The 23,305-nt window shown below is 42.9% G+C and overlaps 1 protein-coding gene across 23 annotated transcripts in view; it reads right to left on the minus strand.

The window, feature by feature from the left end:
* Nucleotides 1-1,175: 1,175 nt before the first annotated feature.
* ASCC1 (activating signal cointegrator 1 complex subunit 1) overlaps nt 1,176-23,305 on the minus strand; it is a 57,682-nt gene continuing 35,552 nt past the window's right edge. For 16 of the 23 annotated variants that reach the window (XM_065551984.1, XM_065551992.1, XM_065551983.1 and 13 more), the window contains one exon: nt 1,176-2,290. In XM_065551984.1, the coding sequence (XP_065408056.1) occupies nt 2,174-2,290 (117 nt within the window). In that variant the 3' untranslated portion in view covers nt 1,176-2,173. Of the gene's footprint in view, nt 2,291-5,604; nt 5,812-23,305 lie in introns of those variants that run through there. The other 7 variants (XM_065551980.1, XM_065551978.1, XM_065551976.1 and 4 more) reach the window with 4 other exon arrangements.

Here is a 23,305-nt window from a genome sequence, read left to right on the forward strand (position 1 = left end):
CTCCACACTTGGATCCTGCCTGCCCCACACCTGGTGTGCCTGGCACAAAGGTAGGGGGACCTAGGATATTTCTGGGGCAGACCCAGGCCTTGTGCTGTCAGAGTCGGGTGCAGCCTCACCACTGAATCCGTGTCTGAGGAGTGGGGAGGCTGCAGGGTTTTTTCTCACCTTCGTGCAGCCAGGGGCCTGTGCTCCCCACTGCCATGCTGGAGCCTCTGCATTTATTTATTCACAAATAAAACTTGCAGAATTTTAAAATATTGTGCCCAGAATTTAATTTTTTGGCACAGAATGCCCTCAGGAGTAATTAATGATGAGCTCAATGAGGAAAAACAGCAAGAAAAAAAATCAATATTAAACAAAGGGCAAAACTAGTTGGAAAGGAAATTTTATAGCTAAGCTTCTAAGAGGGAATTGCTTATGAAGAGGAATAAAAATAGTACTCTGTGTCCTTTGGAGCTTGAATATTTGGTCTGAAGTATATTGCTAAGTGCATAAACAGCTTCTTGGTTACAGATGTTAAAAATAAAACATGCTAAGAAGCTTTTATATGTATATCTTTCTATCGCAAAAAGAAAATCTAGTCTGTACTTTTGGGTGGAAGACTAACAGCCTGATCCTGAGATATGCTTCTTGAGAGATGCTGAAAGCTGAAACCAACAGGAATTGAGAGCTCTCAGCATCTCACAGGATTAGGTCCCAAGTGTGTGTACACATGCTTTACTAGGTAAGCAGCATTAAGGGTGGTTTTAGAAGAGGCTCTTCCCACCGGAGGATAAGTGTGCAATGGCAGCATGGGAAGAGAGCTGGAGAAAAAAACATTAAAATAGAGTACAGGATAGCTTCAGACTAACGAGTGAATATTAAAACTGATTTTCTGAGCAAAAGGAATGTTTTCAATACAAAATGAAGAAACCAGGATCATCCATTTTTAAACTTTCCTAGTGAAAGAAAAAAAAAAAAGACTGTTGCCACTATTAGTGAATTTGGAAAGATGATCCCCAGATAACATGAAATAAAATCTTTACAACAGATCAGCACCGTTTAAGCCAACTGTCTTAAGATGCTGTCTCGAAGTATCACCAACTGTAATAACAATTTTGCTCCTTTATCAGAAAACCATTTACAATAAACAGATTTTTGACAGCCTGAGGAATGATTGCTTAAAACAGTTCTCACTGCACTTACTGCAAATGGTTTATTAATACAATTGCAAAAAGTTTACAAAAATAATTGGATAGCTTTATTAATGCAACAGGAGTTAAACACTTTTTTTGAAAGGAATTAATTTATTTGGTTATTTTAACATCACTAATGTTACAGAAACACTGTCAAACTGTTTGGGCCCCAAGTAATGACTTGCCTTAACATTGTTATATTACAGTCTGGGGAGCTCTTCTGGATTTTAAACATTTATTTTGAGAGTTTACAGTTGCTCATTTAAAAACAAAATTATCAAGATCTGGTGTGACACACAGAAAGCTGGGTGCGCGCACACTGCTGGTCTACAACAAGCAGTTTAATGACAAATGTAAACAGGCACATGCAACATTCCTGTTCATATAAGGCCTGTTCCAAAGTCCACCGATTTCAATGGGAGTCTTTCCACTGACTTCACTGGGCTCTGAAATAGCGAAGTAAACAAAATGAAGACATGTCTTCTGCTCCATTACAAAGAAGGCTGAGGAGGAAGGCTGGGAGAGACAAATATTTGCCAAAAGGAAAGAAACTGTAGAGAAATAAATGTTATTTTTGTAAACTTGTAAGATGGCATCAAACATCTGATAAAAACGAGAAAAACTGCATATAAAAGGTTAGCTGACAATGACCCTTTATCCTAAAGATGCCAGCTAGCTTCCAAGTGGAAGAAACCTGTAAACTAGAAGTGTTAAGGGAAATGAAAAAAGCAGTATGAAGTGGAGGTAGGAGGAGACTAGAGCTTTTTGAGAGGATAGGGAGATGGGATATTTGTAGGAAAGACTGCAGGAGAGTTCCACCAAAAAGGTGCAACGTCGCGGATCGTGCATGGTTCCTTGAAGAAATAACATGGCATCCCAGTCTTTGTAGAATCCTTAGAAGAGATCTCTCTTCATGTTTGAGGCTCCAAAATTAATGTAACCCCTTTACAATTCTGGGTGCACAGCAGATCTGTTGGAGCACCTGAGTTGTTATTTCAGGAGAAAGTGAGCTGCCCAGATGTAGCGTAGTAACCAGAGCTGTCTGTGGAGAATCTCTGAGAAAGATGGACTGAATTCAGCTGCAGTTCTCCAAAGTAGAAGTTCTCAAAGTTCTGAAAGAGAGGAGTTAGAACCCATGAGGAATGTCCAAACAAAACAAATTGAAGCATATTTGCAGACCTGCCTGTAAAAATCAACCTTGGAAAGTCTCTTCTCATATTTAGTTCTACTTCTGTATTCATTTTGCATTTAGAATGATTCTTCAGAAGAGGTTTTTTTTTTTTTTTTTTAAATAGAAAGTGAGATTAGCCTTTGTCGAGGATGCCAGCTGAAGTTTAGGAAACTGAATTCCTGTAGTACATACAGCACAGTTGCAATGCCAGCTTTCACCACCCGATCTCATCCATTTGTCTCAGCCATGATCTAGATGCAGTGGTTCTCAAACTTTTGTACTGGTGACCCCATTCACATAGCAAGCTTCTGAGTGCGACCCCCCCCCCCAATAAATTAAAAACACTTTTTTATATATGTAACGCCATTATAAATGCTGGAAGCAAAGTGGGGTTTGGGGTGGAGGCTGACAGCTCGCAACCCCCTCATGTAATAACCTCACAATCCCCTGAGGGTTCCGACCCCCAGTTTGAGAACCTCTGAACTAGAGGGACCACACCACTAGATATGAGAAATTAATTCAGTCCCCAGGCCTATTCCAATCCTTAGTGGAGATAACCAACAAAAGGGGCCAGTCTGGGCTAACTACAATTGGTTTTGCAATGTCCATAGGAGACTGAATTGAGACAAGATCATTCACGAGCCAAACACTAGCAATGTTTGTGGCCAGTTTGGTGCAAATTCAGATTTGTACACAAGGTGAAAGGCTCTTTATCCTAACATTAAACCCCAAACCACTGAGTCCCTCTTTATTCAAAGACTTTCAAGAACAAAACACAGTTCATCAGGGAGCCACACACAAAAGTGACATCAGAATTCATTATAGGAAAGTTCAATACTGCTTGGAAATGCATCATGTTGAAGTATAAAGTGCTTTTCCCATTCCATTAAGATGCAGGAAATTACTCTACCTTAAAATACCAGTGATGCCTTCCAATAAAAATACTACTTTCAAACTCAGTTTAATGTTCCAATGCTGAGGGTCATCAAGGGCCTGAATGGTATGGTCTCCCTACCCCGGGGGAACTTACAAACCCTCATTCAGTCTGTCCCCTATGAATTTTATATCTGTCCCTGTAAACACTGGCTCAAGACAGTCACACACAGCTCTTCCTGCCATTATGGAACATGCAAACATTAATGGCTAGGAAACACTCAGTTCATTAAAGCCTGCCCTTCTAGGGCCAATGATGCATTGATTTTTCCATATGTCATCATCTTAAACCCAAGATCTAGTGCCTCTACACGAGGATGCACTTTCCTCTTTTCAAAATGCATGCAGGTCTCCCCAGCACTGATTTATATGATTTACCTCTATTGCTGGCTTTGACAAACTGGTTCGACATTGCAAATACCCCTTTCTGTAAAAAACCCCACTGTACTGGAAATGCTCATGGGACAATTCTTGATTTTATTTTAAAGTAAATTCAGCTCTGGTGAAAGCTGCTTGATTAACAGCTTTGGAGATGGAAATTCCCTATTTATCCACAGGAGAACTAATGAAAGCCTCCCCCCCCTCGCCCCCCAATGCTGCACCAGCAGAGTGCTCCAGTTGTGGCCTGGATGCACCAACTCCAGCAGTAGGAGGTAGTTGAGACATCATGACTAATACAACCCTCTGCACCTCTGTATGAAACTACCAGTTGTCCACTAGGAACTGGGCTAAGAATAGCAATTTATTCATAGTCACCAAACTATTACATAGTAACTTTTTGCTTACTCTCACTACCAGCATAGGATAGATTCAGACCAGTGACCAACATGACAAAGGCTGTGTCCCCCATTACCAATCAGCCAGTTCATGGTGATCTTCATAACATCTGCCCATGACCTATTTTTTAAATTAGTAACTACTAAAACATTTTATCTCCATTTATTAATTCTGTTCTCTTCTTTTAGAATCTAGTATACACCTAACTAGATCCCACTGTCAACTCACTTCTAACAGGGCTTTAGTGGTGGAATTACCAAATTCATCATTCATAATCCTATTAAGCTAGAGAAACTGGCTGCAAGTCACCAAAAGGTAATTACAAGAATGCACTGGGCATTGACAGAAGCCAGCTGCCCTGTTAATGGGGATCTCTCAGATTTATCTCCTGGCAGGAGGCTCTCCCACAGTAGTGGTCACTGCATTCTTGTAAACATGAGGAAGGAAGGGGGTAGATTTTGCTTCTAAGGCAGAAATTCAAGTCACTATAAGGAGATGGACTTTACAATTGTCACCCACTTCTTCATACCTAGGTACTCTTTTATTCTAATGAGTTCTGCCCTCCCCTCACTGCCCAATCCATTTGCATGGAAGAGAGCTGCTTTTCCAAGCAGTGCGTTAGTCAAGTTTCCTCCTTTATCTAGGAGGTTCACTCCTGCGATGCTTCTAGCCCCCCCGAGACACTGGAATGAGAGGTCACTCCCAAACCCCAATCTCCCAAGTGCTCTTCCTGTCTAGATCCTTGGGCAAGCTCAATTTCAGCTCTTTCACCTATTTATCTACCTCCAAGGAGGAATCTGCTGAGGTCTATTACTTGAGTTCAGGAGAAACGCTTTTCCTGTTCAGAATTTTTGTCATCTCCTCCTCTTGTGCTGTGCGGAGTTTTGAGGATTGGATGGATACAGCTCAGCTAGCAGGAATTTAACTGAAATGCAGCTATATCTCTAACAGAGCACACACCATTTAAAATGAGATATTTTAATAACGTATCTAAACAGTAGGAAGCATGAAAGATGAGAAATGACTGAGAAAGCCCAAACCCCTTTCTATACTATTATAAAGATTAAGTATGTTCCCGGAAGCTTCTGAAGTTCACATTAGTGCACAGAGGACCACAGTGTCTCACTGACAAGCATTAGTGAAGGTAAAATGATTTCCTCTCTCTCTTTTTTTTTTTTTTGCTTTGATTGCGCTGAAGATCTGAAGAATAATTTTCCTTACATCTCCAGACCAGGCTTAGGCCTGGTCTACACTAGGAGGTTATGTCAAATTTAGCAGCGTTAAATCGAATTAACCCTGAACCCGTCCAAACAACGAAGCTATTTAGTTCGACATAGAGGTCTCTTAAATTCGATTTCTGTACTCCTCCCCAACGAGGAGAGCAGCGCTAAATTCGACATGGCCATGTCGAATTAGGGTAGGTGTGGATGGAAATCGACGCTAATAGCTCCGAGAGCTATCCCCCAGTGCACCACTCTGTTGACGCTCTGGACAGCAGTCCGAGCTTGGATGTTCTGACCAGCCACACAGAAAAAGCCCCGGGAAAATTTGAATTCCTTTTCCTGTCTGGGCAGTTTGAATCTCATTTCCTATCTGGCCATCATGGCGAGCTCAGCAGCACTGGCAACGATGCAGCGTTCTCCAGCAGAGGTGACCATACAATCTCAGAATAGAAAGAGGGCCCCAGCATGGACTGATCGGGAAGTCTTGGATCTGATCGCTGTGTGGGGCGATGAGTCCGTGCTTTCGGAGCTGCGATCGAAAAGACAGAATGCAAAGATCTATGAGAAGATCGCAAAAGCCATGACAGAGAGAGGGTACAGCCGGGATGCAACGCAGTGCCGCGTGAAAAATCAAGGAGCTGAGACAAGCGTACCAGAAGACCAAAGAGTCAAACGGACGCTCCGGATCCCAGCCCAGTGTCAATTGGCCTGAAATCTACCAACCATAAGAAAACTTTAAAACTCTCATCTCTGTCAAGATGTTCATACAGTTTATTCCCCGCCCACTCCCGCACTGGACCTTATAACCCTCTCCCTTGGAAAAAAAGAAAACACAAATCTGCAATGATCACCCCATCAATGCTTACACCATAGAGATTGCTGTAAAGTTCTTGTGAATCCGGACACGTTGGCATTTTAAGTTATTTTAAAGAGAAAACCAAAGCATTTCTTTTTGTGGGGAAAATAATATATTCAGAATTCCATGAACTTTGCAAATAAATAATAAATTACATGTTGGGGTGGTCCAGTCCCAACAACAACTCACTGAAATCAAATCCATATACAAAACAGTTTATAATAGCAATCCTTTCAAAATAATTACTTCTGCAATCTTTCCATATAGCAGTTTGGTTTTGTTTATAAGTAATGTCTCAAAATAATAAGTGGCAGCATTAATTAAAAAAAATCTCTTGAGTAGCGTCAGTCATTTTGTCAGTAAGATCAGAGGCTTTCCATTCATACGATGCAAGAAGTGAAGAGCTTCTACTCCCTTGGATTTTTTTAAAGAGACAGAGGTGTGTGATGTGTGTGTGTTTTACCCAGGAATAAAACTGCTGAAACTCTTGAGTTTTAGGACATGTCTACACTAGAGACCTTTCAGCAACACAGCTGCACCACCGTACGATCTCCTGTGTTGCTGCTTTATGCTGGCAGGAGAGAGCTCTCCCATCGACATAATTAAACCACCCCCAACGAGCGATGGTAGCTCTGTCGGCAGGAGAGCATCTCCCGCCAACATAGCGCGGTCCACACCGGCGCTTCTGTCGGTGAAACTTGTGTTGCTCGAGGGGGTGTTTTTTTCACACCCCGGAGCGACATAAGTTATACCGACAAAAGTGCTAGGTGGACAGCGTTAGTAATAAAGCTGTACATTCTCAAAGTAAACATGCTACAAGGACAACCATAGCCATTTTTCCTGCCTTTATTTCAAGACTTCTACACTTTTACTGACACTTCCTCACTCCCTTAGGGTCCCAATGACAGAAGCAATCAGAGTCCACAAATACCGATCCTGGGTAGCATTGCCACCTATCTAGGTTTTCCCAGCATCATCCCTTTTTCGAAGTAGCTGTTCTGGGAAATCTGAAGGGGCATTGCCCGCTGTCCAGTTTTATGGGCTCAGGATCATCCCTGGTGTCCTGTACCACAGAGGTGTCAATGGTATGGATAAAAACAAGAGTGTAACTGGAAGGCCCTGAATATTTTATATCTTTGTTCAATCAGGAAATCCCAAATCCTCAAATACAATTAGGAAAGGGGCCTTTCAGCTCCTAGAGTGGGATCATCCTCCAAAGTCTCAAAAACATCAAAATGGGGTTTCCTGGTTGAACAAAGTTATAAAACATTCAGGGACCTCAGCTACCAGAAACCGTTTCTAGGATCACCCTCCCCCTTTGAGAGAGTGAGAGTGTCTTGGTAAGAACCAAGGCAGAGTTGGAAAAGAAAATTCCCTTTGGCTTCCTCACCCTCGAGGAAACTTGCTCACAATGAGCAGGAGCACAGCCAATGAAATGCTTTCTGTAACATACTTCAGTAGGACAGAAAAATGATGTGTAGAGGACATTATGTTCTAAGTGGGTATTGTGCTAACTAAAAACCATCCAATCCTCATTTTCTTCCCACTTGCTCAGTTTTCATTCACACACCTTGCTAAAGACTGGGGGGGAAATAGTCACAGATCAATAGGTAGTATCTAGCAGAAGAGATCAACGTGGATACCAAAAGCTGAACCATTTGACTGGACTGGGGTATGAGGCTCAGCAAAAGAACATTAATTCTATAAATCCTACACACACTGAAAGATTGACTGTCTTGCTTCCTCAAGAATAAACAAGAGCTTTTTTATTACTGCAAATGAAGGTGGATTTGATGGGCGCAGAGGTCAGTTCACATAGTCAACACCATACTTGCCTTTGCTTTTCTTGGATTTACACTACTAAAAGCATGTTGAGTGAATCAACTCATTAGCCCAAGTGCCTTCCCCCTAAAAAAATTGACTTGGAGCTGGAGAATATGTTGTACGCGTTTCAAACTGGATCCCCGAGTGTCCTTAGGCAAACAAATGCACGCAGAAGTAGGTGGTGTCACCCAAAATACCACTGATAAGCACAGTATGGATGCCTAAACGGATGTTAGAGCCTTCCAAAAGAGACCCTCTGAAAGAAATATACTAAACAGAGTAAGCTTCCAAGGGAAGTGAGATGACACACTCATCCCTTTACTTTTAATTCAGCAGTCTGGGAGATCCATTGTGCCAATCCAAATCTGTGGGGAGTGCGTAAGTGCAGGTGTTGCAAATTCTTTATGTTGTGACTCCTTCCCACTAAAGCAGGCACACAGTGACAGTGAATAGGGAATAAGCAGCCTCCACCTCTCCTTACACAAACTACTTAATGATGGGGAGGGGCGCACAGTAACACCACATTTGGGAGAATGCAGGAATTATTACTTAGTTGTTTCCCATGGGAGCAACTAGCCAAAAAGGAGACAGAGAATATACAGAGTCATGTCTACCCTTCCTCCCACATCAGCCAGCAGAATTCCTCCTGCACCTTCTCACCTTCTGAAAACAGGCTGTGTCTTAAAGGCACACTCTAGTAGGCACTTATCAAGGGTCCAGTGCCCTTCAGCAGCAGGGGTGGCTGTATGTTTTTTGCCGCCCCAAGCACGGCAGTCAGGCGGCCTTCGGCGGCATGCCTGTGGGTGGTCCACGGTCACGCGGATTTGGCGGCATTTCTGCGGGTGATCTGCCAGTCCTGCGGGTTCGGCGTACCTGCTGCCGAATTACCACCAAAACTGCGGGACCGGCGGACCTCCCACAGGCATGCCACCAAAGGCTGCCTGACTGCCGCCCTCACAGCGACCGGTAGGCCGCCCCCTGCAGCTTGCCACCCCAGGCATGCCCTTGCTGCGCTGGTGCCTGGAGCCGCCCCTGTTCAGCAGATTATTATATAAAAAAATCCACTTCTAAATTTCTCCCCATACCACACCGTATGGACAGTCATTTATTTTGAGCCAAAGAGATCTAGAATCAAAATGATTGTCATTTTTATAGTCCTGGTCCCTCTCATGTTAGACCTGTGGTCTCCAACCTTTTTATGCCCAAAATCACTTTTTGAATCTAAGGGCAACCCAGGATCTACCCCTCCCCTTCCCCAAGGCCCCGCCCGTTCCCCAAAGTCCCACCCCGCTCACTCCATCCCTCCTTCTCTCCGTTGCTGCTCTCCCCCACCCTCACTCACTTTCACCAGGCTGGGTCAGGGTGTTGGGTTTTGGGAGGTGGTGCGGGCTCTGGGTGGGGGCCAAGGGGTTCGCCGTGTGGGAGGCGGCTCTGGGCTGAGCCTGGAGCAGGGGGTTGGGGTGGAGGATGTGGGCTCTGGGAAGAAGTTTGGGTGCGGAAGGGGGCTCCAGGCTGGGTCAGTGTGTGAGGAGCAGGAAGGGGTATGGGGTGCTGGCTCGGGGCAGAGTGTGGGGATGCAGGAGGGGATACAGGGTGCTGGCTCTAGGAGGGGACTCAGGGATGGGGATTGGGGTGCAGCCTTCCACCGGACAGCACTTACCTCTGGTGGCTCCCGGTCAGTGGTGGGCACAGCGAGGCTAAGGCAGGCTCCCTGCCTACCCTGGCCCCACACCACTCCCAGAAGAGGCCAATGCGCCCCTGCAGCCTTTGAGGGCGTGCAAGGGGCACATGGCTCCGTGCACTGCCCTTCTCTGCAAGCACCACCCCCACAGCTCTCCCCACAATGGGAGCTGCGTGGGCAGTGCTTGCAGGCAGGCAGCAGCGCGCAGAGGAAGACTCTTGGCCCCCACCCCCCGGGGCTGCACTGGCCGCTTTCAGGAGCAGTGTGGGGCTGGGGTAGGCAGCCACACTGCACTGCCGCCGGAGATCGCAATCGACTGGGAGATCCCCTAGGAGATCGACTGGTTAGTGACCACTGTGTTAGACACTCCTGTTGGAAGTTTAAAAATAAACTATTCCTGTCCAGAGGTTCATTCCCCTCTACTATGCACAGATTACACTGCGGGGTACTCCAGGCGTGCTGGCAGTCATTTTATAACAAAGAAGATGGAACACTGAAGTATTTGTTTTGGTAACTGCACGCACAATTAAACATTGCCAATGTAAGCAAAAATGTGATGACAAACTTCAGTCCAAATCTCAACAGTATCCTTTTTAAAGATGCTGTAAGTTGAAGCAGGCCATCAAAAATAGGTGCATTATTTTCTGCGTTTTTAAAAAACACAATTACTTATTGCAAAAATACATTAAGACGAGTAACATTTCAAGATGAACTATAACTGTGCCCACATTACTTTTCAGCACCTATTATCTTATGCATTTGTAAAGCACTCATCACCATACTACTTATGTCCTGTGGTTTCCTCTAGACAACCTTCCCAGAATAAGTTGGTACCTCTGTTTTCAAGCTTTGGAACAGCAGTGGTAAATCACAGAGCTAAACCACAAAGACAGCAGCAAAGCACTTCAGCTCCATTTATTCAAAGCGGGAATGCCAGCACAAACTGGTGCTTTTAAATCATCTACACTGGTGCAACAAATATGAGAAATATTAATGGATTTGTCTGAAGAGGCAATGGGCAGCAGAAGGACAAAAGGCAAGAGGAGGGAAGGAAGCAATGGTATTTAAAACTTCCTTCGTGTAATCTTTTAAGATTGAACTTTCAGCTGCTTGGCCTGGATTTTGCTGCTATTGTCAGGATTACTGATAAATCTGAAAGCTTTACTTTGCCTCAAGTGGCATGGCCAAAATCAGTGTGTCCAAGCAGTTCTCCTGAGAGTCTCAATACTCAAAATGCCAAAAGGAACAACTCACAGCAATGCCTTGCAATTAAAAACTACCATCAAAGAGCTGCATTATCACTAGATAAAACACACACACACACACACACAGAGCGAGAGAGAGAGAAAAAAAAAGTCTGCAGGGAGATCAGTCTGCTGCAAACTCCAGCCACATAAGTACTGCCTTAGGGTAGGGCTATTGTAGATTAACCGTACAAAACTGTCCCTGGTGAATCAGCACTGCAGCGTAGCTGAGGCATATTGGGTCACTAGTCTGTGACCGATTAACCTAAAAAATTAGCTTCTCTTTTCATGGATATGATAGACCCAAGTGTTTCAACCTGAAGCAAGTACCAAAAACATGAACTCTCTCTTTTGGGAAGCAGAGGAGTAAGAGGCAGTGGCTACTATACATATATATATAAAAAAATCAAATGCCTACCATGCTAGATGGTAGGATAATACAGCAATCTCTTTTCTCTCCAGTATGAAGGTGCTGCACATTTGTTACAATTGCTTAGTGGAATCTACACGTATGTAGTGTGCTCGGATGACTTTGCTCTATCCCTGCTGGTGTGCATCTCTTACAAAAATGAAATTCTGAAATGCAGCATGCGGTTAGCAAACCAGCACTTTTCACACACAAGGCACAGTGCTGGGAATTAGTGGACAGAAATGTCAGGCAATGGAGACATGCAGAGACTGCTTATGCTAGGATATCAAATTCAGGCTCAAAAGGGGGGTTTACAGATAGAAAGAGTCAGCTGCTTTACATACTGTGACAGCAGCCACCAACTTCCCCAACCACATCCACTACTTAGCTGGTCCTGATCAAAAGCTGCATTCGAGTATATGAAAGAATAACTGAAAACCAAAGTAGAATTAAAAAGACAAGTTCCAAGGCACTGACAGGTGTGATGCTGGAAAGCAGCACAACAGACATTCACCTGCATGTTAATCTGCTCGCCTGATTATGAACACACACAACTGGCCAAGCAGAATCCTGTGTGGAAGTTCACCATCCTCAAGAGCATGGGGGATTGTGTGTGTGTGTGTGTGGAGGGGGGGGGGGGGAGGGAGGAGGAGAGAGAGAGAGAGGTTGTTACCAATCCCAGATTTCACCAAAGCATCTGCCTGGTCAGTGCAGAAAGTTCGGTCCCATACTAATTTTCAGAGAAGCTGGGAGAACAGAAATTTTGTTCGGAATTGTATACCCACCAGACCTTCCCCCTCTCTGGGGACACATCAAGCAGTGCCAGCTTAGTGAGGTACAGGAGCCCAGTGATAGGGGAAGCCTTTAAAACTAGAAAAATCAAAACTTAGATGAAATAAAAACTCTCTTATCTCTGAAAAGTAGCAGTAGGTTACGGACGCATTTCCCTTTAAATAACACCAACACATTAGCCAGCCCTCTAAATTGCAGGGAAGATCCAGTGGCATTTCTTAAAACTAATACAACCCCTCTAAAATCTGAACTAACAGCATAAAGCAACCTATTCATTAATTTTTAATCCACCCACAGCTTTTTCAAAGTCCACTCCAGGACAGAGGTCTACACAAAAGGATGGATGGTTTCCTAGAAGAAAAAGGATGCACTGCAAGTTAATCAAAGTCGAGAGATCAGAAGGCACTTTCTGGGGGTCTTTGGGCAAATCAAAGTCTCTCCATACTTCAGACTATCAGTCTGCCAAATGAAGATCATGCTATTTATCTGTCTGACAGGAGTACTGTATAATTTAATGAATGTTTGTATAGTATTTTCATAGCTTGTGATGGAATATGCTATAGAAGAGCAAAGTATCATCATGATTCATCACTGTGAAGAATTTGGCTAAACCAGAAGCCTGATACCAATATAGACTAGAGAGGATAGGGCACTTAGCTAAGTATGTCTCCCCACCAACCAAAGGATAAAATTCAGCAAAGGTAGTGAGGATACAATCTTCCCCTTGAGACAACTGATATTGGTACCAAGGAAGAGCGGAAGGATTAGTAAATCAAAGTGATCAGTGGCAAAATCACTCAGGACAAAAATGATTTATAAAAATGGAGGTGAATTTTAGAGTTCATGAATGTGCAACAGACAGCTCTAAATACAGTACAGCTTTGCGAAGCACCAAGCTTGCACTTTGCCATCTGTTCCCACACAGCTCTGCAAGTGAACCTCAAGTGTTTCATGTAAACACCCTGCTATTCCAGTTCTGGGCCCTCATTGAGCTGTCTAATGCACCTCAATCCTAATTTGCATCATTCACCTTTTCCACTTGGAACACCCAAACAGATCTGCAACTGCGTCTTAGCTCTGTGTTGCACTCCTGCTGTTCCTATCAAGTCTGTCTAGAGAAGAATTTGCCAGTAATAGTAAATTTTGGGCAAATGCCCTTAAAGACTATGCTGAGAGAAAGCCAAACTCATTTCCTTTGTGACCAAACCTAAATTTCAACTTAATCCTCTAGAACAGGTGTAGCCAAACTGTGGCTCGTGAGCCACATGCGGTTCTTTTACAGTTAAGTGCGGCTCGCTGAGCCCACCACATACCCCCCACCCCGCTCTCCACCTGCCAGACTGCGGGGAGAGTGGGGGCTTAGGGCTCCTGCCCTGCAGCGGGTGGTGGGACTAGGGGATTCTTCCCTGCAGTGAGGGAGAAGAGGGGGGCGTCATCTAAGGGCTTTGGCCCCATGCCCCAGTAGCACCGCTCCGCGGGGCAGGTTGTGTGTCTCTTGAGGCTCTTGAACTTCTGAAGATTATTGTATGCAGCTCGGAGTGTCAGTAAGTTTGGCCACTCCTAGTCTAGAAGTTAAAAATTCTCTATTAGCACATGGAAGAAAAGATACAAACTTGCAATCAAACATACAACCTGGCAACATGTCAAATTCTGGGAGGTTTGTTCAATTAACAGCTTTCTATTTTCACATTCAAAATATGTTTTCTGAAGCATTTCAGTGCCAAAAAGGATTTTACTCTAGTTATTATTCACTCCGGGCTCTGTTACCCCAATGATTATCTGACAGAGGTTTAATGATGTTTGGAAGCTTTCCAGCAATAATGTAGAAGGACTGCAGAAAGAGCAGGCAGACAGGTGCTGATCCAGAGAGGCAGCTCCTTATAATGCACACCACCTTCTGTCAAAACTAGAAAGCTGCTCCCTTTTAATGGCTTTTAAGGCATGCTAGCCAGATGATGAACAAAACGTTTAATTATTGCACAGGTGTTCTATGATTAAGATGTGCTCCAGAGGAGTTCCACAGCAAGCACAGAAAAAAATTACTGGGAGCGGAAGAGAGGGAAGGCATTTTACCTTCACAAGCACATCTCACACCAGGGCTTCAAAATCAGAAAGACAAAGAACAAACATGTCAGAGAGATATTTGGATCATTTGTTTCGTTCTGCAAGCACACATCTGGCTCTGACCCACTCCCTCTTCCCCAGTGACATGCAATGTAATCCTTATGCTCTCGATAAGATGATGAACAACGCTTAAATGTTATTTCTTGCATCCTAGATTTCTGAAGGGGCCATAGAAGACATGCATGTACATATTTTATCACAGATACAATGAAGCAATATGGACTTCAGTGTGGTAGAACGTCTAGCGTCATAAAAATTCTAATGATCCATTCACTATTTTCTCAATTTATATACAATGCAAAATACAAATACCATAATTTATCACAAATTCATCATTCATTTCTCTCTCAATTCTATTAAGTGGTTTTGCAACAAAGCAAATAAACATGAAATTATTACAATTGAGCTTTTAAAAAAGTCTCAGTGTAAACCACAGCGCAAAACAAAACTACTTACATATTTTCTTAAATAAAAGGAAACAAAATTAAAATAAACTTCTTATTAAATGAGCTATGCTTTGGCTTTTAAAGCACTAAACATGTAATCAGTTCTTACTGGAAAGTTATCTTTATTTATTAAGAATGGGGGGGTAGAATTTGTGGACCACATGTGATTTTTTAAAAGTTTTCTTTGATTCAATAAAAGTAAAGCACATACAAAAGCAAAGAAATAAATATTTGCTATAAAAATAAGAAAGCACTATATAACATTGGCTGTTGTGCACAAATTTCATGCAACAATCCCAAAACTCAAACATACTGTCAGTATAGATAATATAGTAGCCAACATTTTAAACACCGGGGCAAAGCCAACATTTGGATACATGAATGAATTAATTTTCAAAAACATTCAGCACCAACAGCATCCAGTAAAGTCTATAGGAGCTGCAGCATGCTCCACATTTTTGAAAAATACACCATTTATTTAGGTGTCTAAATACAGCTTTAAGATTGAGATTTTTTCAAAGCTATGCAGGGGATCTGCCACATAACTTACATTTAAATTAATGCCACCTCTCTTCCCACCCCACCTTGAGGAGGATGTGGTTGTAGTACTCCAGGACTTCAGTGATCCCCAGCTTGCATGCAGGGGATTTAGGGCTGTTACAGGGGCTGATATAGCTTAAAGCAGTTGGCATAGAACCATCTCCAGAATTTTGCTGCTTCCACCACAGCGATTACTAGAACAGCTGAGGACTGAGTCTGGTTCACAGAGAGGCCAAAGATTACTGACAGCAATTTAGGACCTTCTTCTTGCCATTGCCATCTTACTTTTAAAAAAAAAAAGGGGGGGGGGGGAAGAAGACGATGACGAAGACACTACTTCAGGCTCTATTTATCTCCCTGTTATGTTTTAGTATCTGGTAGATGGGAAAAATTCACAGGCTGGTTGGAAATGTAACAGATGGTTCCTTCTCCTCAACTGCTGTTCTATGAAATCACAGTTCATTGTGAAATTGTGGGATGACTGCATCAACAGTGAGTGTGTGTACATAAGTTATGGGCAATGGAAAGGTAGTCAGTCAGACATACTCCATCATGTCAGTTAAATTAATCTGATAGGTGCTTGCTGTTGTTTCTTAAGGCAAGACTCTTTGGGGCCAGCTGACGGACTCTCTCAGTGGAGGCCTTTCCCTTTGAAATTCACTCTCCTTCACAAGCACAAATCTTGCAATGTTCAGGGCGCAATGCAAGACATTTGTTTTAGGTTCCGATTCTCTCTTTTCTCCGTCAGTTTATAAAATAAATGCACTTCAACTATATAAATAAGGCCTAGCTGCTATGGTGAAAAGCACTTTGCAAACCAACAAATAAATACAAGTGGGTTTCAGAATTAACTGAATTACTAGTTGTCTTTGAAAACACCAGACTTTTGCACATTTACAGGTTGCTAACTTTCTAAAGTCTACTATACATAAAACTGGTGAATACAGGGTTGAACATGTCTTTGAAAAAGTTTCACAACTCCTGAATTAACTTATTAATTTCCAAAGCGTGGTCCACCTCTTACCAACAGAGGTTACCTGCAGCCCACCTCTCCTCCTAATCGAGAACAACTATGCAACATCCTTGTGGCCCCATGCAGTACATACTACAGCAAATGCTTATATGCAGCTAGGCTGACCCATTTCCAGCGGCTTCCATAATTGTTATGCTTATTTTTGTGATGAAGGGGTTGAATGCCCGTAGAAGCAACTGGAAACAAGGAGCAGCTGCCACCAGCATACGATCAGCCAACTCTACTCAGACCACGAGTGGTCCATAGAGTACAGCCTAGGAACCACTGAGTTAATTCATACAGACTCAGGAAATTATAATACAAATGGACCCAAACGCCTTTTGGATAAACCACCTCTCTTTCCTAATCAACTTTTCTTTCTCATGTACTTCAACACTATATCTTTGTATTCTATTAAGGAACCATTGTAATTCAACTCTTGACAGTTACTGGTGAAAACCATCTCCTGAACACCAAAGAAGTGAAGTTGGTGATTGCTGTCTATGGCAGAATAGTGATTTCAGGGAAACTAAGAGATGGGATGTCCACTGGAGTAACAAGGAGGAGATGGGCAAGGAGAAGAAGAAACAGGAAGGAGAGCTACTGAATTCCTAGAGCTTGATTTTCAGAATTGCGGAGCACTCTCAACTCCAACTAAAGTCAACAGAAGTAGAGGATGCTCAGCAACGCTGGAAGTCAGATACCTGGTCTACTGACAGATCAAATCACATAGCAAAGCTAAAGACCACTCAGGCTAGCTAGTACAACCTTCATCCATTATATTTTCCCCTCATGTGACTTGTCTCAGCTTTTCTGAATACTTCCAGTGACTTCCTCTTTAGTCTACTTTAATGACTGACAACTCTAACAAACAACATTTTTTCTCAATGCCTAGTATGAATTCTCATTTTCCACTTCAGATCAGTACTCCTTGTTTTGCCATACTCAGATGATGTGTATAAGCCTTTTTCTTCATGGATGTTATTTCAATGGAAGTATTTATACAGTGACCTACATTTAACTCTTTTCCCAGATTGTAGATCAACTTTTGTACGGTCTCATATTCAAAACTGTCCTCCAATCATAGTGTCATTCTAATTGCCCTTTTTAAATCCAGTATAGCATTTCAGTATCCTTTAAATAATTCAAGGATCAGAACTGAATGCAATATTCTGTACTCTGCAAAGTGGCATTACCGTCTTTGAAATTTTGCTTTTGATTCTTCTTTAAATATACTTGAGAAAGTACTAGCTCCACTCCTCCCGCCCCACCCCCCAATATAATAATGCTGCATTACAGGTTTCTGTTCAGTTTCTCTCTTATCCTGTCTTTTTCTGATTCAAAACTTTCTAAATAGTTCTCTCTCATTTTATACTGGTTACCATTTCTCCCCAAATGTATTACTTTGGATTTATTTATAGTGTATCACCTTGCTGACTGCAACGAAAAATTTCTAATCTTTTCTGATTGTTCCGCAGTTTTGATGACTCCTTATGTATATTTCCTATCCCTTTGATTTTGTATTGTCTGTAAATTTAACTTGAAACAGAGTCTATTTCCTCAAGATCATTAAAAAAACAACTAAACAGTATAGGTCCGAACACTGATTGCTGTGGAACACCATGAAAAACATTCCCTATCTGGAGGTGGTACTATTATTATTCTATTCATAGTCAGGCAGCTGTTAATCCATGTTACTGTATTTTTACCTAGACAGTTATTTTTCCTATTTTTTTAAATGTGGTACTATATTCAATGCTTTAAATGAAATCCAAATACTGCATATTATGTCCACTGCACATTCTTGGCCACCAACATAAAATTATAGCAGAGAATACTATCACATTCACTTGGCAAGATCTGTTTTTCATTAGTTCTTGTTTATCAATCAATAAATATCTTTTTCCCCCCTCAAATGTAGGCAGATGCAGTCCCTTAACATGCTATTTAATCATCTGTATTAAAGCAGAACCTACAGGCCCCAACTGAGATCAGGGCCTCACCGCACTTGGTACTGTTCATACAATAAGAAGAAGTCCTTGCCCAGAAGACCTTACAATTAGGGCTGTCGATTAATCGCATTTAACTCACACGATTAACTAAAAGAAAACTAACTGTGAATAAAAAAATTAATTGCGATTAATCATGCTGCAAACAGTAGAATACCAATTGAAATGTATTAAATATTTTTGGATGTTTTTCTACATTTTCAAAAGTGTACAGTGCTCACTATATTATTTTTATTACAAATATTTGCACTGTAAAAATGATAAACAAAAAAATAGTATTTTTCAATTCACCTGTAGTGCAATCTCTATGGTGAAAGTGTAACTTACAAATGTAGATTTTTTTTTGGTTACATAACTACACTCAAAAACAAAACAATAAAATTAAAAAATTTTAGTCCACTCAGTCCTACTTCTTGTTCAGCCAATCATTAAGAGAAACAAGTTTGTTTACATTTATGGGAGATACTGCTGCCTGCTTCTTATTTGCAATATCACCTGAAAGCGAGAACAGGCATTCACATGGCACTTTCGTAGCCAGCGTTGCAAAGTATTTACATGCCAGATATGCTAAACATTTGTATGTCCCTTCATGCTTTGGCCACCATACCAGAGAACATGCTTCCATGCTGATGATGCTCGTTAAAAAAATAATGCGTTAATTAAATTTGTGACTGAACTCCTTGGGGGAGAATAGTATGTCTCCTTCTCTGTTTTACCCACATTCTGCCATATATTTCATGTTATAGCAGTCTTGGATGATGACCCAGCACATGTTCGTTTTAAGAACACTTTCACAGCAGATTTGAAAAAATGCAAAGAAGGTACCAATGTGAGATTTCTAGAAATAGCTACAGCACTCGACCCAAGGTTTAAGAATCTGAAGTACCTTCCAAAATTTGAGAGGGTCGAGGTGTGGAGCATGCTTTCAGAAGTCTTTAAAGAGCACAAGGCTAACCTTCTCTATCATAACTTCAAATATGTTGCCCATGACAGAGATTAGCCATTAAACAAATTGGTTAGTAGTTTCCATTATCTTTCTATTTTCTTTTACTCCTTTTAGAGATTAATTTTTCGGATGAGATTCAGTTGATTTTTCACAGCTGCATCCCACCAACTGTCTCCTCTGATTTTTTGCCTATGTACCTATTAATATGCAACATAAATATAATTTATATGTCAAGGTTAATCTATTTACTTACCCAAAGTTAGTTACCATCTTCTTTAAAGATAACTACAATTACTCCTTTATTACCACTACCCCAACCAACAAAACAAAAAACCACTCAATTCTCATGCAACAAGAATCTAGATGTTTTTGCATCCCATCTTGGACCTTCTTTATTTCAGATGTACCAGCAAATTATACCCATTATATATTTGCATGTTTGATCTTCTTAAACTACCCTATGGTCTGCTTTCTGACCAGATTTATGCCACCGAAGACCAACCTGGTCTTTGCATGTTTACCGACTTTGAACAATTTCAGCACTTTAGTGCTTAGACCTTGTGTGTGTTGCTTGCTGAACATGGCTAGTCACAAATTCCATTTTATTTTATTTAGAACTTAGTATTTATCTCAGCATCATTCTCCCAATCAAAAAGGGCTCAACTTAACTCCTTCCAGAGCTGTCAACCATAAAGAGCTACTGAAGGTTCTCTCTATGAGGTAATGCAAGGTATTCCTTATGAAGCAATCTACTACAGTAACTCTTCACTTCAAGTCGTCCCAGTTAATGTTGTTTCGTTGTTACGTTGCTGATCAATTAGGGAACATGCTCGTTTAAAGTTGTGCAATGCTCCCTTCTAACGTCGTTTGGCAGCCGCCTGCTTTGTCCACTGCTTGCAGGAAGAGCAGCCTGTTGCAGCTAGTTGGTGGGGGCTAGGAACCAGGGTGGACTGGCAGCCCCTCATCAGCTCCCCACTCCCCTAAGTTCCCTGTGCAGCAGCTGCCCAGCAGGCTACCAATTACAGCTGTCCCTCCCCCCACTGCCATGTGCTGCTCCTGCCCTCTGCATTGGAGCTGCTCCCCGAGACTCCTGCTTGCTGTGCGGGGTAGAGGGGTGGAAGAGGGGGCTAATGTCAGGGTGTCCCCCTCCCCCCTGCTCCTGCACCCCACTTACCCCATCTTCCATAGAGCAGGGGGGATACACAACAGGAGCTTGCTGGCAGCAGCTGAGGTCTCAGCAAGCTGATCTAATTAACAAGGCAGTGTACTTAAATGCGCATCTATCACACACACTCTGTCTATGTCTGCGATGCTCTCTCCCCTCCCTCCATTCCAGCTGCCTTGTAGAGTGTGAGAGTTAACCCTTGAGGGCTCAGCCAATTGCTAGCTCATCATTTAGCAGTAAGGCATTCCCTGGGAAATATCCCACCCTCTGACTCCTCCAAGCTTCACAATCATCATCACTGTGTACCAGTATTAAATTGTTTGTTTAAAACGTATAGAGAGAGAGAGAGAGAGAGAGAGAGAGAGTGTGTGTGTGTGTGTGTGTGTGTGTGTGTGTGTGTGTGTGTCTATATATTAGTCTTTTGTCTGGTGAAAAAAAATTCTCTGGAACCTAACCCCCTCACTTACATTAATTCTTACGGGGAAATTGGATTTGCTTAACACTTTCACTTAAAGTCGCATTTTTCAAGAACATAACTACAACGTTAAGTGAGGAGTTACTGTACCTTTAAGAGTAACAGACTGAACAGGAATAAAGCCTGGGTATCTAGCATGTGAGTATAGGGCATTAAACACTAGGCTGCTGGGCAGACCAATGTTTATCAAACTGGGCTCTTGGCATCAATTAGAGTGGGGAGCCTTTTTCATTAAAATGCTTTTCAAAATGGAAGTAACTATTTTCCAAATGCACTCATTCTAAGAGATCTATTTTCTGTTTAGGGTAGGATGGTACTGACACTGCTAATCCTTATTAATGCTAATAAGAATGATATGCTTAACTCTCAAAACTGGTGGGAAAACAATGTTTTAAATTATTAATATCGTGACATGCCCAGGGTACAATCTAGACTGATGAACAGCTGAGTCACCTCAGCCCTTTAATGTGGTGTGCCCTTTACACTGTTTTGCTGCTGTAGTCACCACTCCTGGTCTTCTCTCACACAGCCTCCCGCATGTACGTCACTCCCAGCTATATTGTAGGAGTGCTGCAGCCAGACACTCTTGAATTACACTGCAGTGTGACACCAGCACATTCCCAGTCCTAGATTTTTTCCCCCCAGAAATGTGCATCTTGTACTGCTCTGCCTTCTCCTGGACAACAGAAGCTCACATCAAGTCCATCATTTTATTAATTGAAATGATATACACAAATCCTGTATCCCAAATGGATTTTCTAAAACACTTCAATTCAAGCACACTGGATTAGATAAAAACAAACAAAACAAGCTTAGTAACTACAAAGAGACAGATTTTAAGTTAACACACGTAAAGAGGCATAAAAGTCAGAATTGGTTACCAGGAAAATAAAAGTAAAATGCAACTAATGCCTAACAAAACTAGTGTCAATTCCAAGCAGTTTCTCTCACTACATGTTTCAACAGTTCTACTGACTGAACTACTTTTAGTCAGGATCTCTTCCCTACTCCAATGCTGCTTCCTTTGTGCTTCGGGTGTCATGAATGCCGTGGGCAGAGAGAAAGGGAGGGACCTTTTGGGTTGTCTCACCTTTCTTTTTATAGCCCTCTCCTTCCTTTGAGAAGCTTCTCCAGCTGGGAGCAGTGTGCCAAGCCGTCTCACTGGAAAAGAACCCTATGCTGTTTCTTTGCTAAGGTATAACTACATCACTCAGGGGTTTGAAAAAAATCTAGACCTTTGAGCAATGTAGTTAAACTAATCTAACCCCCTCCCTGTGTAGACAGCACTATGTCAGTAGGAGAGCTTCTTAGGGAGGTGGTTTTACCACGTTGATGGGAGAAAAAACAGTTACCTTTTCCGTAACTGGTGTTCTTCAAGATGTGTTGCTCATGTGTATTCCACAATAGGTGTGCGTGCTCGCCATGTGCACTGGTGCCCGAAGTTTTTCCCCTAGCAGTACCCGTAGGGGGGAGCACCCCCCGCAAGTCCTAGAGTAGTGCCTGCCTGGCGTGGTATAAGGGGAGCTGTGCGCTCCCCCCACCCTCAGTTCCTTCTTGCCAGGCAACTCCGACAGAGGGGAAGGAGGGCGGGATGTGGAATAGACATGAGCAACACATCTCGAAGAACACCAGTTACGGAAAAGGTATCTTTTCTTCTTCGAGTGATTGCTCATGTGTATTCCACAATAGGTTATTCCAAGCTATATCTGTTGGAGGTGGGTAAGAGTTCACAAGTTACCCAGGACGGAGGACAGCCCTGCCGAACCCGGCGTCATCCCTGGTTTGGGAGACAATCGCATAGTGCGAGCTGAACGTGTGAACCGACGACCACGTGGCGGCCCTACAAATGTCCTGAATGGGGACATGGGCCACAAAGGCAGCCGACGAGGCCTGTGCCCGGGTCAAGTGTGCCCTCACAATGGGAGGGTGGGGGAACGCCTGCCAGCTCATAACAGGAACAGATGCACGAAGTGATCCAATTGGAAAGCCGCTGAGTGGAAATTGGCTGGCCCCTCGCGCACTCAGCCGAGGCAACAAACAGTTGCAAGGACTTTCTGAATGGCTTAGTCCACTCAAGGTAGAAAGTCAGAGCCTGCCACACGTTGAGCATGTGGAGGCGGCATTCCTCACTGGATGCGTGAGGCTTGGGGCAGAGGACCAGTAAAAAATGTCCTGACCTATGTGGTAGGCGGAGACCACCTTTGGGAGGAACACGGGGTGTGGGCAGAACTGGACCTCGTCCTTATGAAAGACCACGTATGGCGGTTCGGAGGTCAGGGCCCTGAGCTCCGAGACTCCCCTGGCCGACGTGATTGCAACCAGGAAGGCCACCTTCTATGAGAGGTGAGACCAGGAGAACATGGCCAGTAGTTCAAACGGGGGCCCGATGAGACAAGTCAACACCAGGTTTAAGTCCCACTGTGGAACCAGGGGTCTAGAATACGGGAAAAGACGGTCTAGACCCTTAAGGAACTGGCCAATCATAGCATGGGAAAACACC

Source organism: Chrysemys picta, chromosome 7 (genome assembly GCF_011386835.1).
Source record: "Chrysemys picta bellii isolate R12L10 chromosome 7, ASM1138683v2, whole genome shotgun sequence".
Classification (NCBI taxonomy): Eukaryota; Metazoa; Chordata; order Testudines; family Emydidae; genus Chrysemys; species Chrysemys picta.